This window comes from Panthera pardus, unplaced genomic scaffold (assembly GCF_024362965.1).
Source record: "Panthera pardus isolate Hobbes unplaced genomic scaffold, ASM2436296v1 HiC_scaffold_27, whole genome shotgun sequence".
Lineage (NCBI taxonomy): Eukaryota > Metazoa > Chordata > Mammalia > Carnivora > Felidae > Panthera > Panthera pardus.
In genome coordinates, this window is record NW_026526843.1 from 4,789,138 (window position 1) to 4,804,056 (window position 14,919).

At 44.5% G+C, this 14,919-nt stretch overlaps 1 protein-coding gene across 2 annotated transcripts in view; it reads right to left on the reverse strand.

Annotated features, from left to right (window-relative positions):
• The window catches only part of HS6ST2 (heparan sulfate 6-O-sulfotransferase 2), a 286,429-nt gene that overhangs the window by 40,231 nt on the left and 231,279 nt on the right, over positions 1 to 14,919 (reverse strand). The window contains exon 4 of one of the 2 annotated variants that reach the window (XM_053892024.1): positions 2,303 to 2,389. The exons of the other annotated variant lie outside the window; for it this stretch is intronic. Coding sequence (XP_053747999.1) covers positions 2,303 to 2,389 — 87 coding nt within the window. The remainder of the gene's footprint in view (positions 1 to 2,302; positions 2,390 to 14,919) is intronic. 2 annotated transcript variants of the gene reach the window in all.

The following is a 14,919-nucleotide window of genomic DNA, read 5'->3' on the forward strand; positions in this document are numbered from 1 at the left end:
AAGAGAAAGACATTCCTTCTGCCTTACAGCCTGTTTTTGGCCTCAAAATAGCATAGAAACTTAAACACGGCTCCATAGTTCACTCCCATTAGGGCAAGAAACATGAGAAAGCCAGCAGAACAGCCCCCTGGATGGCCGCTGTTGTGACAGCGCACCGTGGAAAAGCCCTGAGGTGCAGAAATCGACCTACCCACACCTCACACCGCCACACGCTCCCAAACCAAGGAAACGCACGGGAAGTTAGCCTCTCTGCACTACAACCCATGTGCCTATAACAGTGATAGACACTGTTGTAGACAGTATGGAAAGTGGCCCCGATAGTCTCAACATATTGAGACTGCTCGTGTTAACAAAACACATCCTGAGGAGAAGATGTGCAGAGGAAAAAAGTTTAAAAACCTCCTGAAAGCTTATGGGATATAACGAAGAGAAAGGGACTCGGCACGCACACCCACGAGGAGGATACTGGATACTGGATATCTTTTTTTCGTTATAATTAATAATCAACAAAAATAATCAAGAACTAAAAGGAACTATCTCAATCTGTGAGTCACGTACAAAGCAAATAAAAGGCACCTAGCTTAAGATGTGCAAAGAGGGAGGGCCTCATCGTGGCAGAAGCTTGGGATGTGTCCAAATACAGAAAGCGTGATATAGGATCACATTGTCTACTTAAGAATGTATTTATGCGGACCTCCTACGGTTCACAAGCTGGGCATGGTATTAGGTATGCATTCTCTGTGTCATCTTAACTCAGTTCGACCAATGCTCCTTTCGTGGCTCATACTGAGATTCTTCACTCAAAAGGTAAGAGACTAGGCTCCTGCAAAGCCAAAAGGAACAAAACGGTGCCCCTTTCAAAGTGCAACAGCCATCACAAGCATCCATTACAATACATCAGGGTCTAACAAATGCAGCTTGGGCCCTGCAGTTGTCAGCGTGACAGGTGCGCACAAGGTGTGCGGACGTGGCCCGCCATTTCTGCAAGCACGGCGCTAAAAACGATTCTCCAATGCCATACCTGTTCACTGAGAGTGCACGCTGACGATGAATTGGGACTAATTTGGAAACATTCATCTGCTTGGGACTGTGTGCACCAATTCCCTTCCTTCATGATTTATACAGCGTTTTGATTGTGCTGTTTGGCGATAAATAACTGAAACGAGTTATAAGTGCTGGGAGATTTAGCCTTCGACACTGCTTTTTATATTCTCCAAGATAGCCCACATTCAACTTTCTATGCAAACCTGAAATGGTATTCAGGAGGAGAAGAAAGGGGGAAAAAGGCAGCCAGTAGATCTTTCACTTGGGGAATTGAATATAATATCATATTCAAAGTGCAGCATTTATGGGCCAACACTGAATACATAAAATATATGACCATTACAAATTCACCTTTCATGGCGAAGCCATGCTCTTGTGCTGACATATCTTATTGCTAGATTACAGCTTTTAGCACGATGAAGGCATCTTTCATCTTCTCCTAGATGCAGCCTGGGTACTCCTTCTGGGCTCTATTTCTGTCTGGCACAATGCCCTATACCACTGAGAGACGTAGCCTACAGAGAACCCAAGGCATTCAGCAAAGGGCCGCACCACTGCCAAGGGGAAGCACCTAACGGGAGGTATGTCATCATCATGGGATCACATTGTTTCAGACTGCCATGCTCTGCTGAATCCAATTGGCTGAACCAGCCAATGTTGTTTTCTGGAATTAACCCAAAGAGGTCAGTCTAATATCACAAATATTCAGCCAATACAAGTTTCGGCAATGCCACAAAGACAGTTTCATGTAGGACATGGTACATGCTGGTTACTAGGAACAGAATATACACGCCATAAAAATCAGTGATATGGTTACAATGTCAATGTATTTAAACTAGGACATTCATGGAATGGCTTTCCAGATTTTTCTACCTCAACCCTAAACCTTCATGTGTGGATCAAAGACAGATTTTCGTGGATTTTGCAACTCATAAAATGATTAATCAGGGCTGTTGCTGCTTCTTTCTTCAATTTATGAAACACATAGTCCAAATCTTGCAGTGCTTGAAGTCCTTGGCCTTCACACTCAGCCTGACTTTCCCCACCCTCTCCTCCCGCTTCTTTATAGTCCTCCATATACCCAATACTCTTGACACATTCTTTACTCATTTAAATTCCCCAGTGACCAGCCCAGTGTGAGGCACATGGAAGGCATTCCACAAATCTTTGTTGAATGAATATGAATGAACGACAAAATGAGGACAGCGCAAGGCTTTGTGATGGTTTTTTTGGATGCACAGGGACACTTTTCACTTACTTCCCACTCTTAGATGCGTTCCGGGCCTTTGTGGATGATGGAGAGTTGGCGCCTGGATTAGTGTTTGGAGAACCCCGTCTATCCTTACTATACCCACAGAAAGAATAGAAAAATATATACAACAGTGACCGCAGAGACAAAAAGCAATTAGTCATTTCATTTAAACACTTTCAAGTATCCTCTCTCTCTCTCTCTCTCTCTCTCTCTCTCTCTCTCTCTCTCCTGTCAAAATAAAGCATGATCTTATCCAGTGGTGCCCTTCAAAGGTAAAGAGAGTGGAACCCACTGGTCAAGTTCAAAGAAAGCTATCCTTTTGGCATTCAAAGCTTGAGCTGGTGGATTCCATTAATGATAGCACCATAGCCCAGGCCCCAAGGGAGGCTCCAGTAAAAAACTGTGGAAAAATAACTAGTCTTTGACATAAAATCCTTTATTTCCAGTCTCTGGAGTGTCTGTATTACAAGTTCAGTTCTGAAGCTGCTGACTTTTAGTGAAGTATGTGGATGCCAAATGACTTTTAAAAGTCTTTGGGAGATACTATCAGATGAATTAATAATTTTCACTCATAATGTTAACATGGGAAGGCCGTGAATTCAGATATTCTTTCAGGAGAAGCACCACCTGCTTCATGAGTAATTGAATTTAAATCTCCACCTTCAATAACTCCACAGCTTATGTCAAACCTTGGAAACAATTACGAAATAAATCACTAGGAAGGTCTGCTTAATCTCATCAGGTTAATAAACGCAGACAAATTAATCACTTGAAGGTAAACAAAAAGGAATAATTGATTGGGGTCTTCTTGATTACTTTATTCTATTTTCTTTATCAAACTATTTTTACCATTATCTTCAGTTCAGCCGTTCTGCCTTGAAATTATTACTTTACTTCGTCTTCAGATTTCCATGGAAACCAATTCAAAGCCTTTTCTCTCCACTTGATGATGTGCGGAATTATTTATCCTGATTTCATCAGAAAGATTTTTTTTTTTGTTAGTCAGATCTACGTCAGCATAACCTTTTATGAGAAGTGAAGGTAAAAAAGAAAAATGCACATCTCGGCGTTCAAGGAGGATAATCGAGCCTTCCAAAGGCACAGAATATTGTCTCAGAGGATGTCAAAGACCTTTCCAGATGCTTCTGAATCTTTTAAGTACCTCAGGGACCTACAAGTACTTATATGTGGGGTAGGGTGAGGGTCAGAAAAGATATTCTGCCCTACACCCATCAGCTTTAAATGGCTACATGGATGTGACTGGGCCCAGAGTTAATCACAGGTTTCGGGTGACTGCAAAGGTCACGTATGTGGGCACAGACAAGGGCTAATCAGACAACAAAAGCCCCAACAGGTAGGATTCAGTGTCCAGTAGGTCCAAAAAACAGTTCTTGGGAGTGTGAGACATCAAGGTGAGCTCCTCTCCTCCTGCTGGAGGGGGCAGACATTCTAGAGAGGGTGAGCACACATTCTATCCTGGAGGAGGTTTCTTTGTGCTGCTCACGGGCTCACCGGAATGCGGCTACATTCTGAGTGGGGTCTGCCGACTCCGCTGTGCCCTTGAGTATCTATAATGACGTCCTAACAAAGAACTCCTTAGCTGCACCTGGGACCATACCGGCTACCTTCCTCATCCAGAGGCAAGCCCAGAAACTAAGAGAGAATACCAAACAATTGGGCAAATTCAGAAGAACTCAAAACTGTCTCTTCCAGCAGGTCGGCGCGGTCTGATGCAAAGAATGTATGTAATAGGCTACGTGTTGTGAAATTCAAGCAGGGCTCAGTTTTCCTCACTTCTACATCCTGGTCACTGGCCGCCAGCCTTCCTCCTCCTAGCCCCTCACTGAAACAGGAGCCAGTGGGAAATTTCACTGGCAGCATTCCGAAACAGGGGATTTTTTGATCTTGCAAGCTAAGGGGCTCAGACTAGGTGGTCATTTAACACTCCGAGTCATCAAGTTCAGGCATCCATGATCTTTTCAATACAAGAGCACCCATTATCACTGCTAAATTCCCATGTTTGTGCCTTGGGTATGAAAGTCCTTTATAATCTCCGTGACAAGCGACCCCGTTGAAGCTCGATGCAAGGCACCGACAGGACTTCAGGGAAAGCTGGTGGCTGGCACTGACAGCCTTCTTATTGTTAACTGCTGCTCTAGATGGGAGCGGTCTTGGAGCAGTACCCCTTGAAGAGATAGGAATAAGGACCCCTGTGACCTACTGCCACATCCTGTAAGTGAAGATCCAAAGGGAATAAAACCAAAAACTTACTCAGAGAAAAATCACACACAGAAGGTTTGGCACCAAGACTCGGGGGTAAAAGTCACCAAATAACTCAAAATGTGTGTTCCGGGCAACGAGTAGATCCATTCACGGTGATAAAGTGTATCTGAAAGTGCAGTAGGGACTAAGCAGAATTTGTGGGGGGCTTGGATCTCAGAGTTTGTTTTGTAGATATACTAAGGACTGTTGTATAGAAAGGCTTGGTGGACATGGAGGGAAAAGAGTCATCGGTCTGCCCCCAAATTCCAGGCTCAGTACCCAAGTCTGGACAAGATGCTGTAATTCTGAAACCTTGAGACTGAAGGATCTGGAGTTTTCCAGAAGTGCCCCATGAGAGAGAAAGAGAAAATCCTGCAGCTGCAGACTGGGAGCCTCGGAGATCTGGAAAAACACAGGTCAAGGACCCCAAGATTAAGATGCTGCAAAGAACGCTGGCCACTGGAACACCCAGCCATCCCAGGGACTTACAGGAACAAACCCTCTCCGCTTTTAGGATGCACAGATGATAATTTGGGGCATATGAGATGGAGGAGGGCTGCAAGGAAGCTGAGCTAGTTTCCAACCCGCAGATCTGAAACAGACCTACTCCTGTTGTCATTATTTTATCTCTAGACCACTTGTCAGACCTCTTCACTTTGCTCTCCTCTTTGAGTTGCAATCTTTTTTTTTTTTTTTTAAACGTTTATTTATTTTTGAGACAGAGAGAGACAGAGCATGAACGGGGCAGGGGCAGAGAGAGAGACACAGAATCGGAAGCAGGCTCCAGGCTCTGAGCCGTCAGCCCAGAGCCCGATGCGGGGCTCGAACTCACGGACCGTGAGATCGTGACCTGAGCTGAAGTCGGACGCTCAACCGACTGAGCCACCCAGGCGCCCCTTGAGTTGCAATCTTAAAAGCTGTGGCCTGAAATCCCTGAGAGTATGAGTCCAGGCTTCTTCCACTCCTTCTCAGGAGCTATCCTCTTATGAGAAGATCCCTTCCTCCCTCCCTCACACCCAGCGCTATCAAAGGCCTATGAAAACTATTCCAGGTGAGCTCCTGATAGGAAAAGTTAATGAGACCCAGCACTCCTTCTGTCTGCCTGGCCAGCTGTCGGTCTCCATCTATCAAGCAAGCCATTTCCACAGGCTCCACAAATGTCTCCAACACCAGAAATGTGAAAAAAAAATCTTCAGTATTATGCACATTGTATTCAGGTGGGAAAACTCTGACTAACCCAACTCTCCAGCATTTTCAAAGTGTTTCTGATTGAATAATTTGATGCTGAAATGGCATCCAGTGTACTTAACCCAAAATGGCAATCAGATCCACTCCAATCTGGATTTTTCTCTTAGATCAGAGAGGTACTTGAGGGAGAAGAACCTAGCAGTCTCAAACGCACTCCACTCACTTTCTTGATGGGTGGAATACAGAAACTTCTGCATTTCCTATAGTACTTTGTAGGCTCCTTTTGGAATGAATTCATCCCAGACCCGTGAAAAATAGTTGTGCTGTTCTAACTACAATTCAGCACTGAAATTTAAAAAATTAATTTTCAGGGTCTTAGGAAATTGAAACTGTGTTTCAGAAGAGTCAGGCTACATGTCTTTTGTTTGGCACGTAGCATATGCTTACATTTTATTGTGTATCTGTCTCTCCAACTAACTCTTAAGAGGGCACTCAAAGTATCTGTTGAACAAATGAACAAAAGTCGCCTTTGGGCTCAGTAGAAAGGAGTGCCGTGATCAATTATCAATGTCTGGCACTGGTTTGTAAGAGAGGAAGTGGTGGCACATGTCACATATTTTCCATTTCCATTCCTAAAGAAGAATGATCTAGGAGAACTGTATTCTAGTTGGACTCTGGTCTAGTTAGACTTGGACTGATGGTTGATCATCACGTGGACCACAAAGACATGTGAGCTTGGAAAGGATTCTCCAGCAAGCTTGCTTGGGTGATTGGGTGAATAAGGAGAACCCTACTGCATTTGTATATATAGCTCTTAATGTTTTCCAGTGTGTGTTATTGTAAGCAGTAACTGAGATGAAACCCAAGCTATTGTTGAGGGGTTATTTCAAGTCTGTGTGGGGAAATGGTAGCTACTCTTTGCTCCCTAGAGATGACCCTAGGCTCCTTAAAGCTCACAGGATGAAGAAATGCACTTAAAATATATAGATTGTACCAGGGATAGAAGCTCATCGGATCTGCTTCCCCAACAGGTGCTTGAGTTCCCTCTACCGCATACCCACCAAGTGGTTGTCTTTTGAAAGGCTTTGAAATCATGATTGCTTCCCCATGATTGCTTCCCCATGAAAATCTGCTTTTCTATTTTCTAAGAGGCTCACATTTCCGAAGTATTTTTGCCCTTGTTCTGTTACTGAGCAAGACAGCTCTTCAAATATTGATTTCCTTTAATTAGAGCTGATGAGTCTTCTTTATTTCATTTTTCTATCTTTCTAGGTTATGTCCTGAGTGGTTTACTTTCTTTGCTCCAAACTTTTTTCATTTTCTTCTACCGAGAATGTCTAAATTAGTGTCCCTACCCCTTTAAGGGTCCCATTCCTATTATCTATAATTCTGTTAATCATCAGGCAAAGAGAGTTCAGGTCACTAACCTGTGCGTTCAGTTACCTTCCTTCCCTAGTTTTCTTTGCTTAAGTGTGGATAATGACAGGTTTTTAGGGAAGAGAAAAGCTCATCTTTATTGCTAGGAAGTTCAGTGTTAACTACGATCTCTAAGAAGCAGCCTCATCTGTTCAAAGCACTTATTCAAAATATCTCAACTTCTAATCCTGACCACCAGCAAGGCATATAACTTTTTGCTGTCTCAGGATTCTCATCTATAAGGCAGAGGGAATTAAACTGATCAGGTAAACCATTCACACAAACACTCACAATTACTTTGTAATTGCAGAGCTTTTGGAAAAGGCAGCGGGACACTCACGTTATCTTGCCCTCTCCCCTTCCATTAACTTTCCACTCTCACAACTCACCCCAGGGGCATCAGGGACTAGAGCGATACGCTTATTGATTATTGTTGCTATTTTGCCCTTCTCACCTCTTGGCACCTGCTGTTTCTGTCCAGGAAAGCCAGTCACAACCCTGAATGCCTCACTGGGATCAAGAAAGAACATGAATATTATTTTCTCAATTAAACTGGCTATTCACCTGCATCTTTCCCAAGAGCTTGGACCTGGGTTACAGACTATTGGAGGCCGCTGGAACTTGCCTTACAGCTGTTACATTTACATCGAGCTCTAGGCTCCTCCATCGGATAGGGGATTGAGAAGCGGAAAATCTTAGCTCTTGGTACTGCAAGGTTTGGGGTGATGGACTCCTGAAATATGATGGGAGCCTGGACCGTGACGGTAGTGATGGGGGTGGAAAGGAGGAAACCAGGCGTGGCATATCAAAAGAAATGACAGAACTTGGGGACTGATTACATCTAGGGAATGAGAATAAAGTCTACATGAAAGGTCTGGAAGTTGAATGGCTGAGAAAGCCAAGGTTCCAGTGAAAGAGACAGATTGGTTGGGAAGGGAATCCGGACGAGAGAAGATGATAGATTCCGTTTGGGGCATACTGAGTCAGGGTGCTGATGTGTCGACAGTGTCCAGCAAGCAATTAGAGAAATGGCACGGTAGCTGAAGAAGAAAGACAGGGGTAGATGTACAGTCATTGCTCCGAAATGGAAGTCAAAACTGTGAGTATAAGCATCAAGGGCTGATGGGACAGCGATCCGTTGTGATTGGCAGGTGGATGTTTCGCGTGACGGACAGCCCCTGCCATCGTCTGCTTATGTCCGCCTCAGTTTACGGGGATTTACGTGTGTGTTACAAAGTCTTACCTCCCAGGGGCCCAAAGAAAACAGCCTGAGCCGGTTGACTTAGGTAGGTAGAGTTCAATGCTAAGGTTAACGTGGGAAAAGGCAGACCCTGACCCTTGTGGGCGCCAGTGATCTTCCTCGTCCCATGAGGAAGCCTGCTTCTCCCCATCCTCCTCACCCAGCCAGATTGCTTATGTGATAAGGTAAGCTGGGCACCAAGAGGTGAGGTGAGTGACAATCCTTATCAACCCATTCCCAAGACGAAAACACCTCACAAAGGACATTCCGTGCTGCTGACAGATGAGGAAAACTGTGCTTGAAACCTTGGTTTCACTTGCAGCTCACATCTTTTCCTTTTGGCTCCCCTTTGCCAAGGACTAGCCGAAAGTTGGGGATATACCTCTGATAGTGCTAAAATCTATTCCTATTTTTCACCTCGACTCCCTTTCCCATTCTCAGTCTCTGCACCGTGGCTCACTAACTGGCGCCCTCAACCACCCTCTCTTAGCATCCTGGGTGGAGGCCTGTCTGCGAGCAAATTAAGGGTTTTGCCCTTGAAGAACCAAAGTATCCCAGACTTCCTAAGTGGAGTTGAGTTCATGAGGGCAATATTTAGGGGACTCTGACCATTACCTTTCCCAAAGTGGGGTAATCTTTCGCCTTTAGTCCTGGGTCTGTAATCCACCCGCTGAATCACTTAGCTTCTCTGGGTCTCAGTTTCCTTGTCCGACAGCCTGACTTCTTAAGGCCATCCCATGATTTTGAAAATTATAAAACGTTAAACAATTTATTCACTCCAAGAACATCTCCTGGGTGCCCTTCATCGTGTTGGGCCGTGGGGATACGATGATGACCGTGACAAGGTTCCCGCCCTCACGTGGCCCAAGCTGGTGGAGAAGGTGAGTGTGTTAACAGATACATGACCCGAAGTCGGAGAAGTCGAGTGTGGAAAAGGTGCTAGGGAAATAAATCGGGGAGTGACTGCCTATGTCTGGGAGAATCGGGGAAGGTAGATGTACAGCTGAGTTACCGTTAGGAAAATTATGATTTTCAGTCTGTGCTAAAGATGCATAAATCAGAAAAGAAACTTTGGGTTATGAGAATTTTCACAAAATGGACTGAACTTATGCCTATCCTTACTATCCGACGGTGGCTCTTAGACTTCATCCTACATCAGGAATCACCTGGAGAACTTGTAAAAGGTAGCCGGCTGGGCCCCACCCCCAGAGTGCCCGCTTCAGCAGCTCTAGGCTGGAGCCTGAGAATTTACACTTCCAACAAGTTCCCGGGCGAGGCTGCCGGTCTGTGCAGCACACTCTGGGGACCACTCTCGAAAGACGCGAGAGACAGCCACACTTAGTGGCAAGGGAGAGAGAACAGTCGGCCGCATGCGTTGTCCCTGCTTTCCAGACAACGCAATTAGAATCTGCTTGAATCGAGTGCCCCCATCTACTGCTCCTGAGCCGGGAAAGAGGAGGACACAAAAGGGCCGCCGACATCCTTCTCTGGAGAAGCTTCCCCTTCCCGAGGAAGCGGCGATTACCGTAGACACTACAGAGTGGAGCCCAATGGCAGGTCAGACAAAAATTGGACCTGACGGCGTCCATTGAGCTTGAAGTTCTATTTACTGAAAATGATCTGGCATCATTAAAAATTCACAACTGGAGCCTACTTGCTGAACATCAGACATCAGGGAGTCCCCAGAGAAGGCCCGAAAAGTCTCAGCGAACTTTTTGGGAAAAGCCAAAGAGGCCAACTGCGGTGGCAGGAATTTGTACACAGGAAGAAAAAAACAGAAAGAAAGAAAGAAAGCCAGTGAGCTCATTTATTGGGAAGTGAGATTCTGACTTCATACTGCAGAGTGATACGAACCAAGGGTGTTGGCGGGGGGAGGGACCGATCATGTATTCATTTCCTTTTCTCTCGTGAATAATCACTTTGCTTTTACTTCCTGCTAAGTACGTTCTGATGGGTTTTCAGGAATGTCCATTCTGCCTGCACATTATATGTCAAATTCTTTGAGGATACAAACAAATTGTATTCATATATGTTCACAAAGTTTCTTATAACATCTGTCATATACAAGGTTTTCAATACCTGTTGCCCAACAACCATCCTGGTCAATTTGGCTTCTAACATGTTTGCTGAATTGAACTGACTAACACATGTCTATTTAGAGGTTCAGTAGCAGTCATGTGGCTTTGGGTTTTTTGTTTGTTTGTTTGTTTGTTCAATTGACTCATGACAGACCGCACTGCATGCCTAAAAACATGACAGTCGGTCACAGTGCCATTTCTGAGCTCCAGTGCCCACCGATATGAGACTGAAGTAGGGTCAAAGCAGTGGGAATCAGCAACTTTGGAGAAAGGTGTTGCCAAACTAAAGAGGGCGACTGTGAAGTTGTGGAAAGAGCATGGGCATGGGAATCAGGCAGGGCTGAGCTCATTTTCTGTCTCTGTAATAGCCAGAGGATCTTGGACAAGTTGGGCCATTGAAGCAGCGTTGGTCCTGACTAACCAAGGCCTCACATATTAACGCTGGGGCTACGGGGTTCCAATTTTCTAGCTACATGTCAGCGTCCAAAGGCAGGAGCATTCCAAGGTATTCCTGGGGCTGAACTTGGCATCTTACGTGCTTTCTAAGCAAGTGAATATATTCAAGATGTAAAAGTGCAGCTGTGTCCTTAGAAAGCAAGTAGAAGGGCCATGTCAACAATGGTGTTGATCATGCTTTCTGGGGTAGTCAAGAAAGAAAAGTTCTCTCAACTGTGCTCCGTTGTATCTCTTACTAGTACTGAGCCTGTAAACCAAAGGTTCTTACACTTTTCTCTTCGTTTATATTTAGAGGGGCAGTTAAAAGTTTGAAAATATTTTTATTTTTAAACTGCTCAAGCATCAGTCATTCAGATATTTGTTTGAGTGCATGCTACTTCAAAGTCGGGTCTCTGTTGCAAACGTTAACCATTCTATGATGTGTAGACACCACTAGTTTTCTTTTCTGAATAAAACCCAATAGTCGGAATTTTTCTGTTAAGATTTGGAAAACTGAGCCATATTTTACTGTGTATGTTTGTGGAAGATTAAAACTCTGACAATTCATGGAAACAAAATATATCCTGTTTGTGTATCACCCACTAATCACTGTTAAATGCTAAGCCTTGTATAATTTATATGCATATCCTTCTTCCCATGAATCTGAGTTTTTAGTAACAGTCCTGTCTAACCCAAGACAGTTAGCTGAGGCTCTATTAAATATACCTCACCCCAGTCAAGGGAAAGACTCAGAAACAGGGAGTTTCGAAGAGCACTTCGAGAGAGTAAAGTAAGGTCCTGAGAAAAGAAGGGATGTATCCAATGGAAGTACCCAAGGATGTAACATGAAGTTAATGCCAGAACTTGGCTGGCACCTAGCAGACAGGGCCAGAGCCCCCACAGACTACAGAAGACAGAAAGGCTTTGGGCCAAAGACGAAGTAACATGAATAAGTTGTGGCTCCAACTGCCAAAATAAATACTACAAGAAAGGTGGTCGGCCCTTTTTTTTGTTGGGGGAGAGTATGAAGGAGATGCCAGGTTCATTTTGGGTTATGTTGAGTTTTGTGTGCTGGTGAGACCCCCAGGCTACGGATCTGGTTGACACTTGGAATACATGGATGTAGAGCTTAGCTGGATATAGATGATCTTAGCTGGAGAAAGAACGGTCTCCAGAGATGTGGGAGTCTTCAGCATAGTAGTGGTAGGTGAAAACCTCAGCGGAGAAGAGATTACGCAGGAAGAGTGTGTTGAATGAGAAGAGCAGAGCCTGGGAAGAAGATTGAGGACAAGCTAGAGTGGCCAAAGTGGGCTCGTGCAAGCCGAAGAAGACACTGGACCTAGGGGCACGAGTGTTACAATCATAAGAGACTCATTTGCTGATTCTAAGACATTTGTTTGCCTCGGGTTTCCAACTGCTACATGTTGCTTTCCCCTAGTGCACTTTTCGGATGACTTGTGGTGTTTCATCAGTCACGCTGTCCTTTCTAATGCCAGGAGTATTTGATAGAGAGCAAACCTTCTTGATCACATGCAACCTGTTCTCGTCAATTCCTGGAAAAAATGATCCGAAGTATGCTGAAGGAAGAAGCATCTTGTACCAAACAAATCCCTAATTATAGGCTTTAGATACACATTTTTTTTCAGTCTGGCCTTATTTGTTGCCACAAAAATCAATAAAAGAAGAAATCATTTTGGTGTCTGAACTAGATAAAGCAACTGTCCTCAAGTTTATGCAAATACACCTCCCAAAGAAACAATTAGTTATCATCTCCCAAAGAAGCAATTAGTCTGCTTTTCATTACTGTTCCTGTTATTTGCTTCTGCTATTATGTACAAAATCAGAAATGGGACCTATTGTTCTCTTCTTAGCTTCAAAACTTCAAGAAAATCTTGGCTCTGTAATAATCAGAATGTGGGTCAGCCATATGCCAACTTCACTTGTTTTGCACTTGGGAAGGCCAAGGCTTCCTGAGAGTCATGGTATCGTCTCTGCCACCTCTTTGTACGGTAGCCTCTGTGCTTTGAAATAACTGCTCTCTGGTTCTCCCTAGCCAGTAAACTATCAACTTCTTATATAATAAATTCTTCAAACCTGTATGAACTAGGTGTCCATACATTTCTCTATAGCAAACACTGAAACCACAGTGCGAGATCTCACTGGCAGGGAGCACCTCTTGGCTTAGGGGAAATGGAGAAACGGAGGAGTAGAGAGGTATAAAACTACAGTGATAAAAACATGAAAGGAAGAAACGAAACTTAGTACTGTGAAAGCCTAAATTAAGTAAAGAATAAAGTCCTCGTGGAAAATGTCCTCATCAGTGTCAGGGAGTAGGTCCTGTGGGAAGAGCCTGCACTGTTCCTTATGTCCCTCAACCTTTGTGAGAAAATGGCTGCCTTCACTCTTGTTATTGACACTGTCTTTGAAGGGATGCCATGAATGTTAAGCCATATTAAACCATTTCCAGATCCCCCTCAATGGGGGATATATGGGACAGGAACCCCCAGTGATGAGTTGTAAAACGTGACTCTATGTGACCTAAGCAGATGATGTAAGCTGTGAAGGGCTAGAACCTTCACTGAGGCTCAAGAATGTCATCTTGGCAAGTTAATCATCATGCCCCTGTGAAGAAGACCGGTTCTTCAGACTGCAACTGGAAAGGGAGGGTCCTGGCGATTGCACAGAAGATTCCAACCAGGGAAAGCAGAGTTGACCCTTAAAGGGAAACAAGACAGCATTTACCTAATGGAAAGCCAGTATTTGGAGGAAAGGCACCCAGCTAGCTGCCTAAAAGGGATGTAAACAATCATTTGTGGCTTAGGGGCAAAAGAAGTGTGCATTTTGAAAAACTGTTCAATGCTTCTCCTTGGATTCTTAGAATTACGGGTTTTGCGACCTGTCTACTCTAGGCTAATTATGTTTTCCTTCTTTTGTTTTCAGTGTGGTTACCGAAAGTTACTTTTGACATTCTCGGCTTGTCTAGGGCTCGTGGAAGGGCAGTTCAGCATCAGAGTTCCAGAAACTCAAGAAGGAGATGAAGGGAGGGAGGGAGAGTGAGACCCTCTTACTCTCACAAAGTTCTGTTATTGTTTTCTTCGACTTCCTCTTAGGAGCTTTTGCTCTACTCATCCCTGGCAAGCCTGGGTAGGAGTTTTGTTTAAATGAAGGGGCGTGTCCTTTACTGCTTGCTTTCCAGGATGTCAAAACTCAGCCAGAGCTTGTCGAGGCACATTTTCCAACTGCCCATGGCTCTACAGAAAGGTTATTCATGGCCTATGTGATACCATGGACTATAGGAAGCCAACTACTTGGAGGCCCGGGCCCTGACCAGTTTTGGTTTCTGGGCACAGTACAGAGTCTTTGTTTCCTGGAGAACACCTCCTCTGGAACAGGCTATCGCCTTCAAAAACTGAGCAGACAGAGCAGAGTGAATTTTTAATTCTGTCAAGTGACAGCCATAAACTGAAAGTCAAGTAAGGCACCAACTAAAACAATCCTAGTACTGGTAATTGCCACGGGTCAGCAAACCCCATGCTGGAAGGTTCTGTTTTTGTTTTTTTTAATGTTTATTTATTTTTGAGACAGAGAGAGACACAGCATGAACGGGGGAGGGTCAGAGAGAGAGGGGACACAGAATCCGAAGCAGGCTCCAGGCTCTGAGCTGTCAGCACAGAGCCCGACGCGGGGCTCGAACTCACGGACCGTGAGATCATGACGTGAGCCGAAGTCGGAAGCTCAACTGACTGAGCCACCCAGGCGCCCCTGGAAGGTTCTGGTTTATGAGGAAATTTCCTTCTTGGCAGTTTTATACAGCTGGCTCCAGAGATAAGGAAAACAACAACAACAGCAAAAGGAAGGTGCACGCTGCTCTATGCCCCTCACCCACTTTTTCTATTTGGAGGCATACAGAAATTAGGATTAAAGGTTTATATGGGGGAAAGCATCAAATCCAGTGTGAAAATGGAGGCTGTGCCTAACAGAAACAGAGTTTATTCCAGGGAGCA